General features: G+C 40.9%; 1 protein-coding gene across 10 annotated transcripts in view; it reads right to left on the bottom strand.

Moving 5' to 3' along the window:
• The window catches only part of BAZ2A (bromodomain adjacent to zinc finger domain 2A), a 66,091-nt gene that overhangs the window by 24,334 nt on the left and 17,506 nt on the right, over window positions 1-24,251 (bottom strand). For 9 of the 10 annotated variants that reach the window (XM_034412395.3, XM_087886882.1, XM_034412396.3 and 6 more), the window contains exons 2-9: window positions 9,787-9,924; window positions 6,428-6,970; window positions 5,107-5,271; window positions 3,059-3,280; window positions 2,167-2,364; window positions 2,028-2,088; window positions 1,806-1,914; window positions 211-312 (exon numbers count right to left, since the gene is read on the bottom strand). In XM_034412395.3, the coding sequence (XP_034268286.2) occupies window positions 211-312; window positions 1,806-1,914; window positions 2,028-2,088; window positions 2,167-2,364; window positions 3,059-3,280; window positions 5,107-5,271; window positions 6,428-6,970; window positions 9,787-9,922 (1,536 nt within the window). In that variant the 5' untranslated portion in view covers window positions 9,923-9,924. Of the gene's footprint in view, window positions 1-210; window positions 313-1,805; window positions 1,915-2,027; window positions 2,089-2,166; window positions 2,365-3,058; window positions 3,281-5,106; window positions 5,272-6,427; window positions 6,971-7,204; window positions 9,310-9,786; window positions 9,925-24,251 lie in introns of those variants that run through there. The other variant, XM_060688882.2, reaches the window with a different exon arrangement.

The raw sequence follows: 24,251 nt of genomic DNA on the forward strand, positions 1-24,251 counted from the left end.
AAAGTCAAGGACTACCTACTATGCTTCAAGAGATATAGTAGTTCGTGAGAATGTCCTCCCTCATTTAAAATATTGAAACTAGGATCTATGTAGATACTCTGTTGTAAAATGTCATTTGGACTTGGCCCCAGGATTCCTAGCACAATCTTGGCAAAAGGATAGATGCTAAAAAAACAGAAGATGCCAATGATTCCCCAGAAGAAGATCTACCTCAGATGTATCTTGCTCTTCAAAAAAATCTCCCACTGGCATTCGGGGACTGAAGCTGAAGTGTTCACGGCGGACGTTCTGCCCATCATTTCTGCTCAGATACTACAGGAGAAAAAACCACCAAAACATTAATCAAGCACTTAAAAATTTCTTTTTGAGATGGAGGTTCTCTCTGAAGTGAGCATGGTATTTCTGGAACAACTGAAATACTCTATATCGATGTCCAGAGAAGCATATAATCTAAACATTCATATTGGATATCTTCCATTATAACTGATTAACAATCTTAGGTTCTTCTTGGTATCTTACAAGAAGTATCCAAAAAAGCAAAGCAAATCTTATTCCTAGCCCAATTCTCCAGACAGGAACTACATTCATATTTTGATAGAGAAGATGATGAAGGTAGCTACATGATAACAAAAGGCAGGGGATGCTACATGTTAGGTCTGAGAGCAACTGGACAAGGAGGAAATGAAGGAGTCTTGGATAACAAAAGATCACAATCTGAAATAGGGGATCAAAGAATAATACAAGCAGATGAATAGTGCTGAACCTCTAGCTACAACTTTGCTTAAGAACAGGAGGGCAGCCAGGAGGGGGTGGGGGAGGTTTGAAAAAAATTGTCTTGTGTGGCAATTGTGCCCTTTGCTGGACCAGGAGAGCTTGCTCAAGGTCAGTATTCCTGGGTCACCTCTGTTTGAATTACTGCAATGTGTTCTACATGAGACTGCTCTTGAAGACTATCCAGAAGCTTCAACTGGTCTAGAATGCACCAGAGCACCCAGTAATTGAGGCCTCTAGGTTTGCCCATCTAATACCTCTGTTGCGCAAGCTGCTCTTGCTTCCAGTATCTTTCTGGGTGCAGTTCAAGTGCTGGGTCATCATCTTTAAAGCCCTATATTTCTTCCTTAAAGACCTCTGTCCATCCTACCAGGTCAGAGGGGTGGGCATACTCCTAGTCCCTTTCCCTAAATATTGCCATCTTATGGGAGCTAGGAAGGCTGCTTTTTCTCTGACAGCCCTTGCCTGATGGAACACTCTTTATTCTCAGGTCCAGCAGGCCTCTACCATCCTAGCCTTATGTAAACCTTTGAAGCCCAGTCTTTTCCCGCCCAGGTTTGGGGATGCAATGAAGTGACTGCAGATCAGAGCTTTGACTTTGCACCAAATTTTTGCAAGCAAGCAAGCAAGCAAGCAAGCAATCAGGCAGGCAGGCAGCAGGCAAGCAAGAGAAGAAAGAAAGAAAGAAAGAAAGAAAGAAAGAAAGAAAGAAAGAAAGAAAGAAAGAAAGAAAGAAAGAAAGAAAGAAAGAAAGAAAGAAAGAAAGAAAGAAACTGTGCGGTTTACCTGGATCCACCAAGTGCGGATCCAGGTAAAAAAGATATTCTGACACAGTATATCTTTTCTTTGGAAATAGTGAAGAAAGAGGAACTTTGTCTGGGCCAGAAAAAAAAAAAGCAACATTATTCTCAGTAAACTAAATTAATGTTCAAGAATGATTTTAAAACTGGGTTGCAGAATAGCATATAAAATGGAGAAGTCACTTACAAAAGTGACTTACCACCTCTTCCTATCTAGGAAACTTTTTTTTTTACCTTGATCACCTCTGGAAACTGCTTCATCCTTTTGCCACAGGGTCCATAATACCAGGTTTCTCCTTGCCATCGATTGCTCCCTTTCTTGATGCGCACCTCCCTTCGCCATCTGAATACAAAGGTAGCCAATCAAAGATTGGAAACCTGCTTCCTAACTCAGAAATATTATTTGCTGTGCATGGACTAGCACCATACAAAAGCAAGGAAAATGGCACTACTTACCCATGTTTCAAGGGGTAGTACACCTCTTCTACTGTGGCTATTCTCCTTCTTGGAACATCACCTGTCAGAACAAACAACCATTACCAGTGCTATCAACTAAATTACATTTAAAGGCAGCATGAAGAAAGAGTTTACTTACTTTTGGCAGATACATTTAGCGGTGAAGCTTCTTTGCTGTCCCCGTCTATTACAGATACAGGATTGTCTGGACCACTGCTCTTGACTGCCTCTTCCAAAGAGGTATTTAGAGATTCTGGTTCAAGGGGTGTCTGCGAATCCAGAAACTCCGTGTCCTCTTGCCCTACTTCACTAACACCAGTCAGCTCCAAGCTACTCTCTATAACAAAAGAGAAGAAACAGAGAAATAGAAAGGCAGAAAGAAGAGGATGAACACACAATTGAGCATTGCAGGGAGTAAGACAATGCTTACCTCTGCTGCATTCCTAGTTACTTAGTGGAATGCTACAAGCTGTTAACAGCATATAGTACATGGGATATAGATTTCAAGTACTGAGCCTCATCACTTGGAAGTTCTTTCAAGAATTTAAACCTTCACATGATAATTATAATTGTTATGTGACCAACATAGTGCTTCGTATCTACTCAGGATTAATTTGCAGTATTGTCCTTTCTTCTACATACTGTTAGAGAAGGATTTTCTACAAAATATGAACTTCCAGCTGCATAAAATAGCTACCAAGGATTCAGTTATGCAACTATATATTGTATGTGGTATTTCAATATATACTTTGTAAAGTTCTGTACAGTTAAATTTTATCTGTCTCCCTCTAACTAAATTTCTAACCATACTGCACATTTGTTGAATTCTTTCTCGTTTATAGTGTTAAAAGTATTTTTCTTTGTCCCCTATAATTGCAAAATAAATTAGCTTCACTTCCCCCCAATCTAAACAATTTATTATTTGGAAATGTGTACTTCTAGATCCCACAACTCCTTTTACAAGTACTAAGCAAAAGCTACTGTATTTGAAGACAGAGAACTGTTTGGACCAATGGATAGGTCTTGCTTACCTTGCAAAACTGACTCTCCAAGAACAGGAGGCAAACTGGCACTTCCAAAAAGTGAGGTATCAGGCTGACTGTCATCTGCCAATAGGCTGAAGGAGTCAGAGTGGTTGAGAGAAGGACTGCCAGGACAGTCCAGGGCAGAAATGTCAGGAGGATCCTCCAGTGGAGACTTGCCACTCACAAGTTCAGATGTATCCATTTCATACAAATCTCCTGTCCCTGGGTCTACAAATCATACATTTGTAAAGTTCTTACACACGGTTTAAACTAACAATTTAATCCCAATAATATGTCTTTGCATTACTATCCATAATTTAAACACTAACTATACATAGTGCTCTTTACACTTCTCTGTGTAATTAGACCAGTCTTTAGAAATGCTGTACCAAAGAAACATTTAATGGTATTTTAAATAAATTTCTTGGTTATTTTTAAGAAAACAGACTGCCACTTGCTTGGCTTAGCATCCAAATCATTTGTTACACCAACTTCCAAATCCAAGCCTTTGTACATCTTTTAAAAATCCATTTTAGGAAAGGAAAAAGCTGAGTCAGACAGAAAATTATGGAAGTTAGCCTGTTAATAGCAACATTTAGATCTGTTTTTACTGCTTACATCTACAAGACACATAAGCAAAGAGCAGAGTGGTTACATTGTTGGACTAGGGACTAGGAAACTGCAATTCCTGGTCCTCCCTTAGACAAGAAAGCTAGCTGCGTGACTTTGGGCCACTCATTCTCTCTCAGCCCAACCCCCTTCGCTTGATTGTTGTGGGAAAAACAGGACATGGGAATATTATGTATGCCATTTTGAATTGGACAAAATAAACTTAGGATATAAATCTTGTAATAAATAAGCAGAACATACAGAATGGTTGGACAATACAGTTGGAGGAAGAGATATTTAAGTTGTTGGGTTGGAACTCATATATCACATACCCACTGATATACACATGCCCTATTTATTTATTTATTCATTCATTCATTCATTCATTCATTCATTCACTCATTCATTCATTCATTCACTCACTCACTCACTTAAAAATACTACTCAAAACATTTATTTCTCTCTTGTCCTTCTTTCTCCCACTGGTCCCATATTAGTGAAACTAAAAGCAACTATTGGAACTGGAGATCATTTAGACATAAACTGTAGGCAGAAATCAGAACTAACCATTAATGCTTTATCTTGTAAATCTAACCACTTGCCTCCATCATGGTATTGGTCTCTTTTGATGTTTATCATTAAATTATAAAACTGGATTTTAAATCCATAGGCTTTGAACCAAGCCCCTAACACAATACAAAATATAATTGAACCATAAATTCACGAAGGAGATTGTGCCTCTATTGCTAGTCAGTAAAATGCTTGCTTAAGCCTCTAGTCATGAACAACAATAAGACAGGAAAGAGCAAAGTAACAGGATTGCATGTGTGTGTGTGTGTGTTGTTTTGTATATTGCTAATTAGGGCTACATATAAGTGCATACATTTACAAGAATGCTGCTGCTGGAGAAGCTGCACATCAATGACAACAATAGCAAACATTTATATGGGAGCTACATCTAGGCAAGATAAAGTTTTCTTCATTGTCATTAGTTGTAAGGCCTTAAGAGAAACTTTGTCAACAAAATAGTTTCCACAAGGATAGCCATGTTAGTCATTTACAGAAATATTAAAGTCACTGTCCATCTTAAAAGTTAATCCAGTTTACAATGGGATAACTTTTTATGTCTCACAGCCTACTTCCCACCATTCCACATGAAGTGCATGGAATACTGTGACAATTGGTAAAACATGGGATACCCAGATCTCTGCAAAAGAGCTCTTGCATTTTGAATAGTAAAGAGAAAGAAATTTCACTATGTGTGTATAGCTTGTAAAACAAACTACATTTGCTGAAATTCTCTCATTTACTTAGGTATGTGGATGCCTTATATTTTTTCATATTTTTTTCACTCTACAAGGACATCATTTCTAAGATTTGGAAGAAACCACCAGCTCAAATTGTATAGATACAAAAATGCAAAGATGAAAAATTCATCCACTTACCTCTGTCTAGTGACTCAAAAGGCTCCAAAGAGTCTTCCAGAGGAGGAGGGATCCGAGAAGCATCTTCAAGGCAACCAGCTCCAGCATCAGGTTCCAAGACAGAGGCCTCTTGGCTAAGAGGCTCAACCACTGGAGAAGAACCGTTGTAGCCACATATTTTCAACTCTACAGGAAATATTGTCACATTGAACTTTCTAAATTGTGATTTTAAAAATTATCTTTCACTTCGGGACTTGAGAAAACTTTAAAAATAAGCAGAATCTCACAGCAAACACACACACATCATTTTAAATTAATCAAAGAACTTTTCATTCCTTATCTCAGTAATTCTAACTCTATGGTTTCATCTACCTGGAAAAGATACTTTATCATTATTTTATAAATGCCATTCCTGTCATGGTACTTAACAAAACAAGCAGAAAACTGGCAGATCCTTGCACCAAGCACAATAACCTGCAATATAGATTTAAAAGAAGGCCACAGTTCTTGGTAAACCTGAAAGCCATGTCACTCAAACTTGGAAAACCAATATACCGTATTTTTCGGACTATAAGACGCACCTAAATTTAGAAGAGAAAAACAACAAAATAAAGTTTTTGGCTTCCCTTTTTTCGGCCCATTTTTTCGGCTTTTTTTGACCCATTTTCGAGGTTTTTTTTCAGCCCATTTTTCAGCTTTTTTTACCCATTTTTTTCTGAAAAACAGGCTGAAAAAAGCCTCAAAAATGGGCCGAAAAAGCCCCCAAAAGCCTCGAAAACAAGCCGAAAAAAGCCTCAAAAATGGGCCAAAAAAAAGGCCTGAAAAAGGCCCCAAAACAGGGCGTCTGGAGGCAAAAAAATGGCTGGCAGGTGGGCGGGGCTTCAGCAATATTCGGTCGATAAGACGCATGGACATTTTCGTTCCCTTTTGGGAGACAAAAAAGTGTGTCTTATAGTCCGAAAAATATGGTATTACACTAAAGTAATCTGACTGTTGGTAGTCTATAACTATGGTAAAGAACCGAGCATTGGGAGTTACTATTGTGAGAAGACATATTTCAAGGCCACACAGATTCCAAGGTGAATATGCTACTACTATACTCAAGTGTAGGAGGCATAGTCATTTACTTCTAAAAATTTAAAAAAATAATTAGAATGGCAGATATTGAAATCTTAACAGTAAGCAAGACTTGTACAGTACCTATGCTTCCTGCCTAAATTGGAATTAATCATAAGGTATCACTGGGCTTATGAGAAGTCAAATTTCATAATGTCCTATAATACTATTGAATGTACTGTACTTTTCGGAGTCCCCCCCACAGAGGACCATTTGTGAGTTATACCTGGCTGTGCATTTTCCAGCTCCATACTGCCCAACAATCTGGTGCCATTTTCTGAAACCGTAGATGGTGGTTCTTTTACTGCCTCTTCATTGCCTGGTTCTTCCTGCTGTGGTGAGAAGTCCTGATTCCCTGAAGCAAGCATGGGAGAAGGCTGAGATGATGTGTAGAAGCTTGATGGGCCATTTTGTAGGATTTCAAAGTTCTGATCATCAGGGAAAGAGTCATAGAGCTCTGCTGAGTCAAAATTTAATCCCATGGTCCCTGGGGTACCGTTGGCCCAGAACTCTTGCCCACTGCTTCCTCTCAGACTGGTGGTATGTCCAGGTGAGTTCTGCCGGTTGTTCTCAACAGTGCCATTCAATGGGTACTGGGAGAACAGTGGACCATCTTTGAGATTGTTGCTGTTGCCAGAGGGATACTGGGAATAATTCCACAGATAGTCATAGGGATGATGGAGGTGAGAGTTGTTTGAGGAACGGGTCCCTGAAGTACTAGCATGAGATACAGTAGATAGGCCATTAACATTCATGTCTCCATTTAAACCTGCCACGAGGAAAAAGGAAGAGAGAACAAATACTAAGAGCTAGTTTGGTCACCATCAAAGTTGATACCAGCCAGAACATTAAAAAAACTCAAAGAAGCAGTGCAATATCGGAAGATTGGAGAGACCTGGCCCACAGAACTGCTAAGAGTTGGAATGGATAATATCACCATCAGTTTGGTGCAGTAGTTAAGTTGCTGACCTAGAAACCAGGAGACTGTAAGTTCTAGTCCTACCTTAGTCACGAAAGACAGCTGGGCAGGACTAGACTAGGACTTGGGCCATTCAGTCTCTCTCAGCCCAACTCATCTCACGGGGTTGTTGTGGGGAAAACAGGAGAAGGAAGAAGTTATGTATGTTCACCATCTTGAGTTACTTATGAAGTAATAATATGAAGAATTAAAAAGATCTAATAAATCAATAAAAAATAAATACCAAGAACAGTGACTAAGAGAAAGATTATCTTCTTCTTTTAGGCCTGCCTTCTTTTGAAAAATACAACCAGCAAAATGAGATAAGACATAATAAAGCTGAATACTCTGCTCCATTAATGCAAGTCACCATCCTCGCACATTTTCTCAGCCCACATCATTTTCTGGCTATTTCCAACTCCATCTTTCAATTTCTGCCACTACAGAGTTGCTTGAAGTCATAAAAAAATGCATGGATGTAATTGTATTCTCATTCTTTCTTTTTGTACTGCATTTTGAACCACAGCCATATTCCATGCACTTCTGGCTCAATTCACTTTCTGCTACAGATATGCTTATCCCTGCAATGTACACCACAAAAGGAAAAAAAAGTTTTCCCACTTCTGTCATACAAGGAGCAGTCAAAAGGGTATTTTATCCTACTTTTATTTTGTATTAAAATTTAAGAGTGGAAGTTATTGCTGAAAAAGAAGTATAACATAACGAAGGATGTAGGAAGGGAGAAGAGCAATGAAGGAAAAAAGAAGGAAAAATTATTCTAAATGATTTTGGAAGAGGAAGAATAAGCACTCAGTTTTTATGTCATGTTCTAATTTCTAAAGATATTTCACATTCTATATCATGGTTTTGAGGATAATGAATGATACTTATGGAGTCTCCTACTCTATGCAGTCAAATGGTATAGTTTCAGTATGAGAAAAACTATAATCAAGCTGTTCTTTCTTATGTTCTACCATTTTTCCTTTAACAATTCATCCATAAACTGAATGGCTTCAAGGATTGTGCTGATTTTTATCGTATAGGTAGTCCTTAACATGATCATAATTGAGCCCAGAGTCATACATCATGGTGGACATTAAGAGGATCATTACATGATCACACACAATTTTACAACCTTTTTGGTGGCAGTCGCTAAGCAAATGCCATGGTTGTGAACCTATTTTCTTCAATGGGCATTGTTTGCCATAAATCAGAAGTGAATGCTGGAAATCAGGGGGAAAAAAACCCCACAAATCAGTCACATGACTGTGGAACATTGCAACAGCCACAAATGTGAGCCAGTTGCCAAGTGCCCAAAATGTGATCATTGTTTACTTTTTAGCAACAAGGCAAAACAATAGCAACAATGTTTCCAAATCTTTCAAAATAATGTGAAGCTTAACATATGCTGAAGGAAAATTACATTTGATTAACAATTTTAGATTTCTATTCATAGCAAGATGATTACGTTTAGATGTTCACTAGACAATCTATGATTTGTTAGGTCATTGTTTCAGAGATATTTCCTTACCTAGCACTTGCAAATCCTCTCACGTCATCCTCGTATCCTGACACATCTTCCACAACATGCACCCCCTCCTACATACATTCCCCGTCCCTGCACTGCCCCCTATGCAATTCCTCACAACCTTGCACAATGTCTCCAACCCGCACTGTGCCTCTTGTAAACCCACTTGTATTCCTGCAACCCACATTGTGCCTCCTCCCCACAGGGAGGTATGCAGGGATATTGTATAGGTCAGGAAGAATGCACAAGGATTCTGAGAGGTGACCCACATATCAGGGAGGGCTCATAGGGTACATGGGAGATGTAGAGTGAAGAGGGCATAGGGGTGCAGAATGGGTTAATGTCCAGCACAAGTACAGAGGGGCTGGGGAAGTTGCAAAGGTGGGGGAGACTTAACCAAGCAATGTGAGACCTTCCCTGCCAGCTTCCCCATTGCCAACACTCCCTGCCGGCTTTCCATAAGAAAAGATTTTTCTTGTGGGAGGTGGCAGAAGTGTTGCCAATCATGATTGAGTTTATCCTTTCAGTTGGCTTCCCCACTGACTTGTGAGAGAGAGAATAGTGGAAATAACATCTTGTAACATGACTGACTGGCAACAGTGTGGCAGTGCTGAAGCAGTCACTTTCCCAAATTTCATTCCCATGGAAGTAATGGGTCCCAACTTATTTGAGGTAGTTTGGTTCAAAAATTATTGCCCTATGATGCACCACTTTTCTCAATTGAAGATTTCAGGCAGACACAAGAGATTTTGTGGTGTATAGATATTTTCAACATAAACTAAAGAAAATCTTAAAGGTCTGGACCCTTTTCTCTGCTAATAATAAAATAGGAAAGCTCGGACTTTGTATACCAACTCTGCTATCTCTATGGATGTAAGGATACACAAGTCTTTCTTATTACTGAGTTATCCATCTCTATTAAGATCTGCTGAACCTCAGATTTCATTGCAAAGTAATAAAGTAATAATTCCATACACAGAGAATTATACACCATAAAGGGAAGAGCTGGTAGCATTATAGCCATTGGACCTTGCATAATCAAGGGTCAAGTCTACTACTAATATCACAGCAACGGCCAAGTCCATTGGTTTTCACTTACTTTTGCCTTGTTGGGGGAAGTTCATAGGAGATCCATTTGTGTAGACATTGTCCCCTGAGGAAGGAGCAGGTTTCAGTCCTGAGGCAGCAGGTGAAGAGGGAAGGCCAGTGAAATTAAAATGGTTGTTTGCTTCCATTTCTAAAATAAAAAGACATTCAAGAAAGACTTAAAGGTAATACAAAGATGCATTTTAAGTGTGCATCAGTATACTGCATATACTACCTAGCTGATGGATGTGAACTACCGTATGTTAGTTTCCATGGTAAATTAGAGATTTGAAACCTTAACTTGCATAAAATAACAGGAGCATTACTGCAGTAAAACTGAGTTTTGATAGAACATTTGGCATACCAGCCCAAGTCTGCCAAAAATGATTGATATTGTATTGTACATAGTGTTAGCAATCAATACAGCATGTGGCACTGGTAACCTAGTGTACACCCTCTCTGTCTTACTAAAAGAAACATTAGGTTGAAACCCCAATTGACGAAAGCCGACAGGCAAAGATGAACAGGCAGAAATCAATTATCTATGAATTTGTCTGGATGATAAAAACCTGGAATGAGTTTTAAATAAGTTTTCTCTTGTTTTATGCCTTTAATATAGTTCACTTATTGTTGCTTATTGCTATTGTATGCTTTTATTAATGTTGCTTCTCCTTGAAAGGTTATGCAGGTAGTCCTCAATTTATGACTGATCACATAGCAACTGTTCTGTGTTATCATAAGTCCCCCCCTCCAAAGGTATTTATGATCTGGTTCCAATGTTCCAACAGCTGCCCTGCCCTGTGGTCACATGACTGTATTTTGGGTGCTCAGCAACCAATCTGTATTTACAGCAACATGACTGTGATTTATTTTTTCCCAAAAAATCAGCACTTATTTTGGGTTTTGGCAAAAATACCCCATAACAAAAATGGGTTCATTTAATGACTAGTGTTTACTTAAGGATTGCTGCAAAAAAGTCTGCAAAATTGGGTCGGTCATGTGGTTGATCCCTTTACGACCATCACAACCTACGACCATAATGGGCAGACTCCACTACAATTGTAAGTCCTTGGCTTACGACTGTAATGGAGCCTACCCATTAGTCGTAAATTGTGATAGTCATTTAATGATGATTCAAAATTACAACCTGTACTCAATCAAAACCCTACGAGTACATGTTCACAATTTGGGCAATTCTATCCAACTGATGTAGGATTTTTCCCCCTCCTGTATATTAAGAGGAAAATGTTTCAACTACTAATGAAGGAAATCCTGGCTGCAGTCCACTCTGCCAACAGAGGCAGTCCTCGGCTTATGTTCATTTGTTCTACAACTGTTCAAGGTTGCAGCAGTGCTGAAAAAATTTAATATATGACCGGTTGTCAAAATTCCAGCCATTGCAGCATTCCCATGGTAACGTGATCATGGTCTAGGTGTTGGGGTCACAATTACAATGTCCTAGTGAGTCATATCATGTGATAGGTCATTTGCGATCTTCCCTGCTAGCTTCCCACAAAGTTTTTTGTTTGTTTATTTTTCACATTTCTGTATTGCCCATCTCCTTCAAGGAGGGATTCTGGGCAGTGTATACTAAGATGTTAAATGATAAAACAGTACATGTATAAAAATTTTAAAAAATAAAAAGTTTAAGAAGAGGCAAGACATTAAAATTAATTAAAAGGTGAAGGAGTGGCTTTCAGGTTACTGAGGAAGCTGGCAGGGAAGGTTGGAAATTGTGCTACTAAATTGCTCCCACTGCTTTTTCTCCCCAATGAATCTGCCATGGACAATGAGATCCAAGGGATCTTGTACTCAGTAGCACCCCCTGCCTGCTCACACTCCATAGTATATGCCAATCATCTTAAAGGCCCTCTTGCGGCCTCTGTCAATCCTCCTGCGCTTTCTAGCACCATCATCCCCCTACAGCCTTCCCCTATGCCCCTTACTTAGGACTCCTGCCCTCTTCCCTCATAAAAATCTGCAAGTCCTAGGGTTACAATGGCTACTAGCCTGCTGGGATTTCTGTCAGTAAGTGATGCATGTACATGTAGTGGTCACTTACCATCTACATCTGGAACCAGCAGTTCACTACCACTAATCAGCATAGTCACTAAACGAACAATAATGTGACTGTGCTGGACTCATGCCACTTTCACTCCCATTGTTAAGCAAATCACCACTGTCATTAGACGAGATATCATGTGACCATGACTTTTAATTTCACTTCATTGTTCTCCATTAATTCTGCTTATTGGAAGCTGGTTATTAAGTTTACAAATGGCAATCACATGACTATGGGACACTGCAATGCTTGTCAATGCGCATCAGTTGCAAAATGCCTGAATGGCAATTATGTGATTGTAGAATGCTACAATGGCTATAATTGTGATGATTAGTTGTAATGTCTTTTTTTTCAACCATAACTCTGAATGTTTGCTAAACAAGGCTATCACTAAGCGAGGACTACCGCTGTCTGTAAAGTTAACGGTCAAGAACTGCTTCTTTTTATTACTATTTTGCAAGATGAAAAAGAAAGAAACTAGAATGAAAAATCAATAATGACATAGCAATAGCACTTAGACTTATATACCACTTTACAGTGCTTTCCAACCCTCTCTAAGCAGTTTACAGAGTCAGTGTATTAGAATCAGAAGGAATAACTATTAAGAAATCCAATGAATATACTTAAAAGAAAAGAGGAGGAATACACATATTCATGTAGACTTGAGGATAAATATAAACTTTTTCAGATTTCCTGCCAAAAATGTATTTCTACATATAAAATGAATCAATTTCTTGGGATGACTTGCCATTTGTGTTAGGAAATATGCAAAGTAAATCAGCCTCAAATTTCATATAAAAGATTGTGGGTGATTTTCTTCAAAAATTAATTCTCAAGAAAATGTTAGTATTAAGTTTTTAACTTGTCCTATGGCACAATAAAGATGGTTTATTGGAAAACCTCACTTCATCCTCCACAAGAAGCTCAGCTAGAAAAATGCTGTCTGTGGCTCCTTTGGAATTTAGTTGTGTCTGTAGGATAATTTTGTGAGGGTTTCCATGGATTGTTTGGGTTTCTACAGCAAGTCCATCTGATTAACTGCTCCTAGAAGTAGACATATAGTAAATTCTAAACAAGCCACAAGCAGCAATAAGCAGCAGAATTTCCAGCAATTTCTCTATGATCTGACAAGTACATTGGGCAGGTTTCCCAATAAGCTATTTTTATAGGTTACAAATCATCTAAGCCATGCTTAATAATTAATTTGAGAGTCAATGAAAAGACTGGATAATCGCAGAAAGTAAGAAGAAACTCAATCAGAAACTGATGCATTTGGTGAGGGTGACAGCTATATTCTGAATGCAACAGCAACTTTAGAGCATGTTTGTGTGTGCGTGTATATATGTATATATGATTCTAAAATAAAGAACATGTCATGTCATGAATGAAGTACATACATGTGTGTGTGCGTACTTCATTCATGACATGTTGTTAGTTTAATTTAGGATCTGAACAACCAAAATGTGCAAAATAGACAAAAAAACAAATCAGAGTCCTGTTTCTCAATTGCTTATTCAAATAACAGAGAATCTATATAAGCACATATAACACCCCCTGTGTGTGTGTGTGTGCGTGTGCGCATAATTGCTCTGCTATATTTACATGGTATTTGTTAGAAAACAATGCTTCCAATCTATCCGTGATTGCTAAAAGTTGAAAACAACTTTATGGCACATTATCATTATCACACTCTGGAAAGCTACTATTATTTAAAAGAAACTGTCAAGAGTTATTTAGGGGGAGGGCATTCCTTAATGTGGGGGTCATTATAGAGAAGCACCTATGTCTGATTTTTACATCCTAATATCATAGCAATTACTAATAGAATTCCCAGCAATCTCTTTCAGGATATTTTTAGTGGACAGTTTGATTCTAGTATTGCTTGCTTGATATGCAGATTCAATGGCCATCGAGATTTCTTTAAGAGACAGCAGATTGGGGTTTCAGGCAGATAGTGGCCCCAGATGATTTTCATATATTGAGCATAGACTGGTTAGATATATGTTAGTGGCCATCATTGAGAATGAACTGATACTAATTTGGAGAAAGCCACTGGATAGAACCATGAAGACTGAAAATTCAGAGATACTTTAAAGCAAAGAGGCTTTCAGGACTGCAAGCTGGAAAATAATTTTGGGTTCCAATGCTGGCAAAACACATTTCTATCACGTGTGATTCAAAAGCAGAGTATTCCATATTGTTTATTTTGTTTCAAAAATTTTAGGAGTAATAATAGGAGTACAGTACACTGTATTTCCCCCTAAGACAAAGGAAATAGCAAACAAGGCCATCTGTTGTGGAAAAATTTATACTTCACCTTTTAATGTTCTTAAATAAAAGCTCTTGTACCAAAAATATACTGTTGGCAGCAATAATGAAAACAGAATAAATATACTGTGATCCAAATATATAAAAATGAAAATGCAAACTGTCACAAAAATATGGGGATAAAGGACCAACTATTCTAGATTAAATTGATACAAAAGATTGTTCTTGTTGCTGAATGATGAGTGAAAACTATACATAGGAAAACATGGAATTTTCTCTTTAGGAATGTGAATTTCTTTTGACAAGCAGATTCCATATCCATTCCAATTCTACCAGTAGAAGGCACTGAAAATCACCGGCACATAGTTAAGTACATGAAAAAAAGCACAATTTTAAGTGCCCTTACTGTCAGGCACAATCTTACAAGACTCATACACTCACAAGCATGGGAAGAAGGGAAAGAGATAGGTGATTGAAAAGGGGGACAATTTTAAAGGGAGAAAACAAAAAATTGTAGAGAATTTTATTACATATTTTTCCTTGCCAACCTGAAATGTATTCATGTGATTGGTCTAAATAACTATTCCTTCGCAGATTCAATAAATCTCACATCAGGGAGCTTTTCTCCCACATACAAACACAACCTTTTATTCCTGCAATGTCATATCAGGCTCTATCATCTAAACTAGGAAGCTTCTATAACTGCAAAGAAAAATGAAAAAGGGCAGCAGCAGCTAGAAAGAACACAGGAAATATCATTTCCCCATATCTTCCAAGGCTCTATTAAGGAAATCCTATGCCACTTACTGTTTCCCCCTCAAAAAAGCAATGGGTGATAGCCCAACAAGTGTCCGGAATCATAACATTGCTTTGAATATCCCTTTAAGGGCCAGGGTATCAGGAGAAAAAACAGCTGCTCTTCCAGCACAGAGACAAGCTGGGCTGGAGTTGAGTTGAAGGGAGGTGCTAGGAAAGCATTGTAATTAAAGGGGAAGGCAGAATGGCTTGCTGTAAAAAAAAGGCCAAGCAAAGTGGTTGAATTAATTGTAGTCAACATGGGTTTAAAGGGGAGGGGTGTGGTTAAACAGAAACACTGGGATAATGCTGAGCAGCTAGTAAGCCAAAGAGGCTTCATTTATATCAAAACTATATTTCTTTTATGACACTGTAACACAGTGCGTGTTTAAATAAAAGCTTGAGTGTTTAAAGCAGGCTAGCATTTAGTTCAGGTACAGTTGTTTCCATGTGGAGAGGGAATGGCATTTGCAAGTAACTTAGGTGAGGCATAGTCTTCTGTAGGTATAGCACTTTCTATTCTTGATTACCCTTTAACAAATGATTTATGGAGTTTATTTAATCCTTTACATCCTCAAAAAAACAAGGAATCATGTGCCTAAAAACTGGAGAATTCCTGATTTAAATAGTGTGAACTTATTTTCATGTATTCTATTCTGCTGGCCAATCCTGTCCCCAGACTTATCTTGAAATGTTATGCTTTACTGTTCTATCAAAATTAGCGTTTCTTAAAAAGGATACTTAAGAACTGTTTTTAAAGGATCTGCTTAGTCTTGCAAAAATCCTAATGATCTTATCAGACTACAAAAAACTAAAGCTGTGAAATGCCCATCAACTCCGTATTTAAAAAGTATTTGACAATAGCAGGTTTTAACCAAGAAAATATCTGATTTATTGAGGTTTTCCTTGTATAAGGAAAATCCCAGATATGTTAATGGAAAGTCAGAATTTTCTAAAAAGTAATAACCAGTTGTGTGCAGTGCAAGACAATTTACCAGTAATGCAACATCCAAAATGAAAAGGTACATACAATTTTTTAGGCAACAACTGCTCTCAACCACTATGAACTACAAAACTTCTTTATTTAACTGTATCCTTTAAAGCAGGGGTGTCAAACGTGCTTAAATCTGGCCTGTGGGGCTGGCCTGGGAATATCAAAGGACCAGTCCGTGGTGCCTCTGCTGCCGAAAATGGAGCCGAAAACTGGCCTCCATGGCCTCCAGCAGCACTCTGCTGGCCGAAAGCGGGCCACGCAGGGGCCTCGGGAGGGCTGTTTTTGGCCAGCAGAGTGCTGCAAGTGGCCATGGAGGTTGAAAATGGTGCTGGGGGGCCACGTGCGGCCCCCACCCCCCATTTTGGCTGGTAAAGTGCTGCAGGAGGCATCTGTCCCGTCTCCACCCCGTCCTGTCTCCACCCCACCCCCCAAGCCAGCCCGCGGAGAACTACAATGCTGATCCGGACCTCGAAGAAATCCAGTTTGACATTTATTTTATTTATTATTTATTTATTTGTTTCCATTTCTATACCGCCCTTCTCCAATAGGACTCAGGGCGGTGAACAGCCAGAGTAAAAAACAGAACATACAAAATTTAAAAGCAGTTTAAAATGATTAAATATTTTTGGCCATAATTTAAAACAACCCAATTTAAAATTAGTTTAAAATTTAACTCAAGCCAGCCCAGCTACTTGAAATAAATAAATTTTCAGGGCCCGACGAAAAATCCGGAGGTCGTTATTGTACGTATCTCTGGGGGGAGGTTGTTCCAGAGGGTGGGCGCCGCCAGAGAAGGCTCTCCCCCTGGGGGTCGCCAGCCGACATTGTCTGGTGGACGGCACCCTGAGGAGGCCCACTCTGTGCGAGCGTACTGGCCGGTGGGAGGCTATTGGTGGCAGAAGGCGGTCTCGTAAATACCCCGGCCCTAAGCCATGGAGCGCTTTAAAGGTGGTCACCAACACCTTGAAGTGCACCCGGAAGACCACCGGGAGCCAGTGCAGCTCGCGCAGGAGAGGTGTCACATGGGAGCGCCCCGTCGCCCCCATAATCCCCCGCACGGCCGCGTTCTGGACCAGCTGGAGCCTCCGGGTGCACCCCAGGGGGAGCCCCATGTAGAGAGCGTTGCAGTAATCCAGACGGGACGTGACAAGTGCCTGAGTGACTGTGCGTAGGGAGTCCCGATCTAGAAAGGGGCGCAACTGGCGTATCAGGCGAACCTGATAAAAAGCCCCCCTGGCCATGGCCGTCAAATGATCTTCTAAAGACAGCTGTGCGTCCAGGAGGACGCCCAAGTTACGAGCCCTCTCTGTGGGGGCGAGTGATTCGCCCCCAATAGCCAGCGATGGCGTCAGCTGGCTATATCGGAACGCCGGAAGCCACAGCCACTCGGTCTTGGAAGGGTTGAGTCGGAGCCTGTTTCTCCCCATCCAGGCCTGCACGGCCTCCAGGCACTGGGACATCACTTCAAGGGCATCGTTGGGGTGGCCTGGGGTGGAGATGTACAGCTGGGTGTCATCAGCGTACTGATGGAACTCCACCCCGAAGCCACGGATGATCTCACCCAGCGGCTTTACATAAATGTTGAACAGAAGGGGCGAGAGGACCGACGCTTGTGGCACCCCACAAGCAAGGTGCCTCGGGGTCAACCGCTGCCCCCCTGTCAACACAGATTGCGACCGGTCAGAGAGGTAGGAGGAGAACCACTGCAAAACGGTGCCCCCCATCCCCAGCCCCTTCAACCGGTGCAACATGATACCATGGTCGATGGTATCAAAAGCCGCTGAGAGGTCTAACAGGACCAGGATAGAGGAGCAACCCCTATCCCGAGCCCTCCAGAGATCATCCACCAACGCGACCAATGCCATTTCCGTGCTGTACCCAGGCCAGAAGCCGGACTGGAGCGGGTCTAGATAGACAGCTTCATCCAGGTACTGGGGAAGCTGCTGCGCTACCACACTCTCAACAACCTTCGCAACGAAGCGAAGGTTGGAGACTGGACGATAGTTAGCCAAAACAGCCGGATCCAGAGAAGGCTTCTTGAGGAGGGGCCTCACAACCGCTTCTTCAAAGCGGCCGGCAGGACCCCCTCACTCAAAGAAGCGTTAACAATCTTCTGGAGCCAGCCTCGTGTCACCTCCCGGGAAGCCAGTACCAACCAGGAGGGACACGGGTCCAATAAACATGTGGTCGCGTTCAGCCGTCCCAGGACCCTGTCCATGTCCTTGGGAGCCACAGGATCGAACTCCTCCCAGATAACGCTCTCAAGACCTGCCTCAGTCATCCCGTCCGGACATACTCAGTCAGAGGCCAGCCCTTCCCGAATCTGAGCGATTTTGTCATACAGATACTGCACAAAATCCTCAGCTCGGCCCTGCAAGGGGTCATCCCGCACTTCCAGATGGAGGAGGGAGCAGGTCACCCTAAACAGGGCGGCCGGGCGATTATATGATGACGCGATTTAGAGCGGCAAAATAGCTAGATTTTGCCGCTTTTATCGCCACTAGGTAGGTCTTAATATGTGACCTCACCAGTGTTCGGTCGGATTCGGAGCGGCTGGTCCTCCAACTACTCTCCAGGCGTCTTTTCCGGCGCTTCATCTCCCTCAGCTCCTCGGAGAACCAAGGAGCTAGGTGAGTTCGGTGCCGGGTCAGAGGCCGCAAAGGCACGACACGGTCCAAAGCCCCGGCGGCCGCACTATCCCAGGCGGCCACCAGGTCTTCAGCCAAGTCATGAGCCAGAGTCTCAGGAAATGGCCCAAGCTCCCATCTGGAACCTATCAGGGTCCATCAGGCGCCTGGGGCGGAACCACCTGGTCGGTCCTGCCTCCCTGCGGCGGGGTGCAGCGGTTAGAAAGTCCAGTCGAAGGAGCGAGTGGTCAGACCATGACAAGGGTTCGATGGCTATATCCCCTTTATCAAGGCCACTCAACCACTGACCAGAGACAAAAACTAAGTCCAGAGTGTGTCCACCTGTGTGAGTGGGGTCATGAATTAACTGAGTAAGTTCCATGGCCGTCATGGAAGCCATGAACTCTCGAGCCACCTCAGACGTTTCACCGATAGATGGCAGGTTGAAATCCCCCATGATAGCAAGTCTGGGGATATCCACCGCCACCTCGGCTATAACGTTAAGCAGCTCGGGCAGGGCCGTTGCCACGTGGTAGGGAGCCAGGTACGTGACCAACAAGCCCATCTGTACTCCACGACCCCACTTCACAAAGAGGGACTAACATCCGGCTATCTGTGGAACAGTGGTCTCCCTTGGATCCAGACCTTCCTTTATAATAACCGCCACTCCCCTGCCCCTGCCCTGCGCCCTCGGCTGATGGAATGCACGGAAGCCTGGTGGGCATATATCCACGAGGGGAACTCCCCGCTCCTGGCCCAACCAGGTCTCCGTAATGCCCGCTAGGTCCGCCTCCCCCTCCTGAATAAGATCGTGAATGAGGGGGGCTTTATTAACAACGGACCTGGCATTGCATAACATCAGCCGAAGGCTCTGGCCCTGAGAATCTGGACAGCCTGGGGAATGAGAAAAGCATTGGGGACCGGAGTGCACAATCGCTCTAAGATAGCGAGTGCGCATTCCCCGAACATGATGTGGTCCCCAGCTTCCGCCATATCTGCCCCTCCCACTCACTATACTGATGGAACAGCCCTCTTTAAATCGAACTCCAACCCCCTCCCCAACCTTCAGTTCTACGTCCCTAGTGTCACAGCCCTTCGCTGAGGCTGGTCTTGAACCGTGTGGATTTCCCCCAGAACCCACCCTAATCCCCCCCGAACCCGTTAAAATTTTTGTTAAAAACCCACTAAAAAACCTACTTAAAAAACCCCTCAAACTCTTCTTTGCCGCATGCCATCTCTCGGGGCTCCAAAGCCCGTCATCAAGATAGGCCCTCGATAACGAAGAGGGCCAAACCTGCGAGAGGGGGGAATCTTGCAGGGCACGAAGTTCATCCCTGCTTTAAAGAAAAGCATCAAAAAGATGGATGTCTTTTTTGTAACCGGGGCTTCAAACAAAAAATAATTTTTGTTATTGTTGTTACTACCGTGTTTCCCCAAAAATAAGACCCTATCTTATATTTTTTTGAATCCTGAAATAAGCGCTTGGCCTATTGCCATGCGCTCAAAAGCCCGATTGGGCTTATTATCAGGGGATGTCTTATTTTGGGGGAAACAGGGTAGATGGGGCAAGGAGCAAGATTTTGTTAGGTGTAAAGAATCAGGACCATTCATACAGTTGCAGCATAGAAAATTTATTCAAAGCTTAGATAGGAATCTAGTCAGCTAATAGTCAGCACAAAATTGTGGAACTCAAGAGGGACTGGACTTGGATCTCTTGTGGCAATTCAACAACTCTAAACTGATGATTTGTTTAACTCCACTCCCAGTTCTTCCTGCTCTTCTACAGATTTCCAGCCCATTTTTTTTACTCTCCAAGATTTAGAATTTCCCAAATTGGGTTTTGGGGGAAGCTTAAAAGTTTAAGACACCTGGTTTATTTGTCTTTACTTTTCAGAAGTTTGAAGGAGAATTAAGAGGATCCATTCTTTTAGATTTCATACTAACCAATAGGGATGAGCAGTGAGAACTTTGAAAGGAAATAACCATGTCATCTTCTGGTTCAAGATGTTACAGAAAGACAAACTGGAACCTAGTCATCTATTTAGTCAATTTCAAAAGCTTAGAGAAGTACTCTTGATAGGATTTATCAAGAAGAGTCCTTTGGTGAAAGAACGCAGAATGGTTGGTAACTCAAAAATAAAATATTGAAAGTATATCAGACACCAGTTTAATGAGTACTATAAAAGAAGAGAGGAAATTTGGGAAATGGAAGGTGAATGTAATAAGGAAGGTGTGGACCAGACAAAGATGGAAAGGGCTAGGGGGGAGAAATGGTTTACAAGTTAGTATCAAGATCCATGATACTAACAACCTGAAACACTAAGTAGAAGACAGTAAGATGAACTTCAACAGGGACAAATGCAGAATCCTACACTGGATAGGAAAAAAAATCAGAGGCATCAGTATAGGATGGGAGAATATCATACCATGTAGCAGAGCATGTGCATTCTACATGCACTTCTGGGTTGCATCAACAGTTGGTCAGACTATCTAGAATATTATGATCAAATTTTAGGAAGAACACTAACAAATTGGAATATATTAAGAACTGAACAATCAAAACAATATGATGTTTGAAAAGTGAGCATATGAGGAACAGTTGGTATGGTTAGCCTAGAGAAAATTGCAAAATCTTCAACTATAAAATGGCCTCTTATATAGAAGACAGGACAAAATTGTTCAAAGTTTTTCAAGAAGACAAGAAATAGATCTAAATTACAAGGAGATTTTGGTTGGACCCCAGAAAAAAAATTCCTAAGTATTCAACAGTGAAAGAGATTGGAGATAGTAGATTCTTCTACACTGAAAGTGTTTAAACAGAGGCTGCATGGCCACCAGTCAAGGATGCTATCTATACTCCTGTACTAGATAGGACAAAGGTCAGCAACCTTCATCTGCATAGGAGTCAGAGGCCATGCTGCTGCCACTGCTGTTTCTTCCTCCTTTTCTGCCTCACAGTTCACTCTAACTAGCATCAGGCAGTGGACTTGTTGCTCCACCTGCGCCAGGGCAACTGGTGATTCTGTCATCAAACTGGCTGTCCAAGGTGGTGAATTGTCACAGGAACAGCCAAATGGATAGCTGCTCTTCCTTTTTCTCTTGTGCGCTGGGGGAGGTATTTCTTTTGGGACTATAGACAACTTGATTTCAGGTGGCAGCCGCATCTGGCCCATGAACCATAGATTCCAATCCCGGGGATACAGGATTGATGATTAAGACTTGCAACCTTATGATTTGAACTTCCTGCAAAAAAATCACTCGACAAAGCTACAAAGAAGATCACGAGTCCTTCCATCTCTATTTAAAAACATGGCTCAATTTAATTAAAAAAATAGGAGTTTCTTTCATTTATAGCATACATTAATTCATCATTGTTAATAAAAGAATTCTATTTGCCTCACAAAACCAATTCTCTCCAAAATGTTTGGTGAAAACAAATAACCTGTTTGTAAACCAAAGAACGGTTTACTAACAACTATATTGCTTATTCTGGACTAGTATTTTCTCAACCAGTAGCATGCATACCATTGATGATAAACAGAAATAATGCAACTCCCCTCCACAAATATGTGATAAGCCAGGTAGAAAAGAAGGGCAGAGCTGCCATTTTCCAGTCAAGTGGCAAATGAAAAAGAACTAAGCATTCTGGCCAAACCAGACTGAGAAGTTTGGGCTTAGGAGCAAAACAAAGTGAAATAAAATAATTCTGTGCTAGCTCTCATTTGGATTTTTGTTAGGGCATAAGGGAAGACTATTCTAACATTGCTTCAGTGACATTTCATTTATTAGTGTACAATTATGGTACAGGTAGTCCTCAACGTACAACTATTTATTTAGTGACTGTTTGAAGTTACAATGGAACTGAAAAAAGTGTAAATTGCTTTACAACTAGTCTCCCACTTACAACCGTCACAGCGTTCCCATGGTCCCTTGAACAAAATTCGGGCACTTGGTAATTGGAATGTATTTATGACAATTGCAGCATCCCAGAGTCATGTGATCATCTTTGTAACCTTCCCATCTGGCTTCCAATAAGCAAAGACAATGGGAGAAACCAGATTCACACAATAACCACATGGTTCACTTAACAGCCAGTGATTTGCTTTACAACTGTGGCAAAAAAGTTCATAAAATGGGTTGTAATTCACTTAACTGTCATGCTTAGCAACAGAAACTTTGGACTCAATTGTGGTCATAAGTCAAAGACTACTTGTGTATTAGCTGTATTATTGAATTTTCATGCAAAAATTTAAGCATGTATATTTAGACTTTGAATTGCTTGAAACTATCCCTCAGGTTGACAAAACCATTTTTTTCCCTTTGCTGAAAAATAATTTAAAAAATTGCTGGAGAAAAAAATAAATATTTTTCTCCAAACATTATCTGCCCTGATATAACTCTTCCTATATAGGATCATTTACATGCATCCATATATTCCCAGTTATTCCACAAATATATGAACTGAAGAACAAATGTAAAGTATTAAAATTGTAATAATAAATAAAAAAAGAATATGGTTTAGTTAGTACAAAGCCCAATTTAGGGTACCCTCTAACAGAAGGCTGTCAAACTCCCGGCCTTGGGGCAAAATGCGTCATGTGCTGGCCACACCCACACCTGGTTTAGTGAAGGGGGGAGAAAGTCCCGATACGTCACATGATGCCACGATGACGACGTGAGTTTGACACCCCTGCTCTTACAGATATCAATGAAGAGTTAAGACTCCTTCAATTTGAGCTCAATTCCTGGTCATATTTACTGTACTTTTCAGAGTATAAGACGCACTCCCCCCCCCCAAAGAGGGTAGAAATGTTGGTGCATCTTATACACCGAATACAGCCATTTTTGGCCTCCCGAAGCCCCACCCCGTGCATCCTGTTTTTGCGAAAAACAGGGCGCGCAGAGGCTTTGGGAGGCCTGCAGAATGCTACTGTGGGCCGGGGAGGGCAAAAACTTCTTTTTCTTGCTTACCTCTTTGAAATCTTGGTGCATCTTACACACCGCTGCGTCTTATAGTCCGAAAAATACGGTATGTAATTTTATGCAGTTTTCTTAGCAGCAATATAACAATAGTTTGCTAATATTTTCCCCTGGAATTATTTTCTGACTCCTTAATCTATTTTACAGCACAAGCATTCTTTGAAAGTTCATCCAAATTCTAGCCAGGCTTGACTCTGTTTAGTTCCTGAAATCAGATTAAGTCAAGGTCAAATCAGGTGATGCCACCTGCTGAGACACCAAGGAAAGGGTTTCAGGATCTCTTCATTTCAAATGTAAATTATTTAAAGTTTTAAAAAGTATATCTTTATTGAAAATCATTTTACCATCCGGGCACCTTTGAAGCTATATTTATCTGTCTTAAAAACAATTCAGAATAGGAGCCATGAGAAAATATTTATGTGCGAGAAACATAGCAGTTAATTCTTTTAAATTTAATTAAGTATAGAAATATGTCTACCTGAAAGGGTTGGCATCTTTGAGCAAGCTGTTAAATATAGATCACTTTCTAAGATTTGCCATTTTGCTAGATTAAAAGATACGCAAACGACTACCTAAATCTTATATGTACTTAAAAGGTGATATTCTCAAACTGCAGGAATTTTATTTACTTCCTTAGTTCCCCATAGAAAAAACAGGGATAATCTAATCAGGGAGCTTAGGGAAAGTTATAAAGCAAAACCCTTTCTGATTAAAAAGAAAATTTCAAAAAGCAACAAACACAGCTGCCATTT

The sequence above is a fragment of the Pantherophis guttatus genome, chromosome 2 (genome assembly GCF_059756535.1).
Source record: "Pantherophis guttatus breed Tessera chromosome 2, ASM5975653v1, whole genome shotgun sequence".
NCBI lineage: Eukaryota > Metazoa > Chordata > Lepidosauria > Squamata > Colubridae > Pantherophis > Pantherophis guttatus.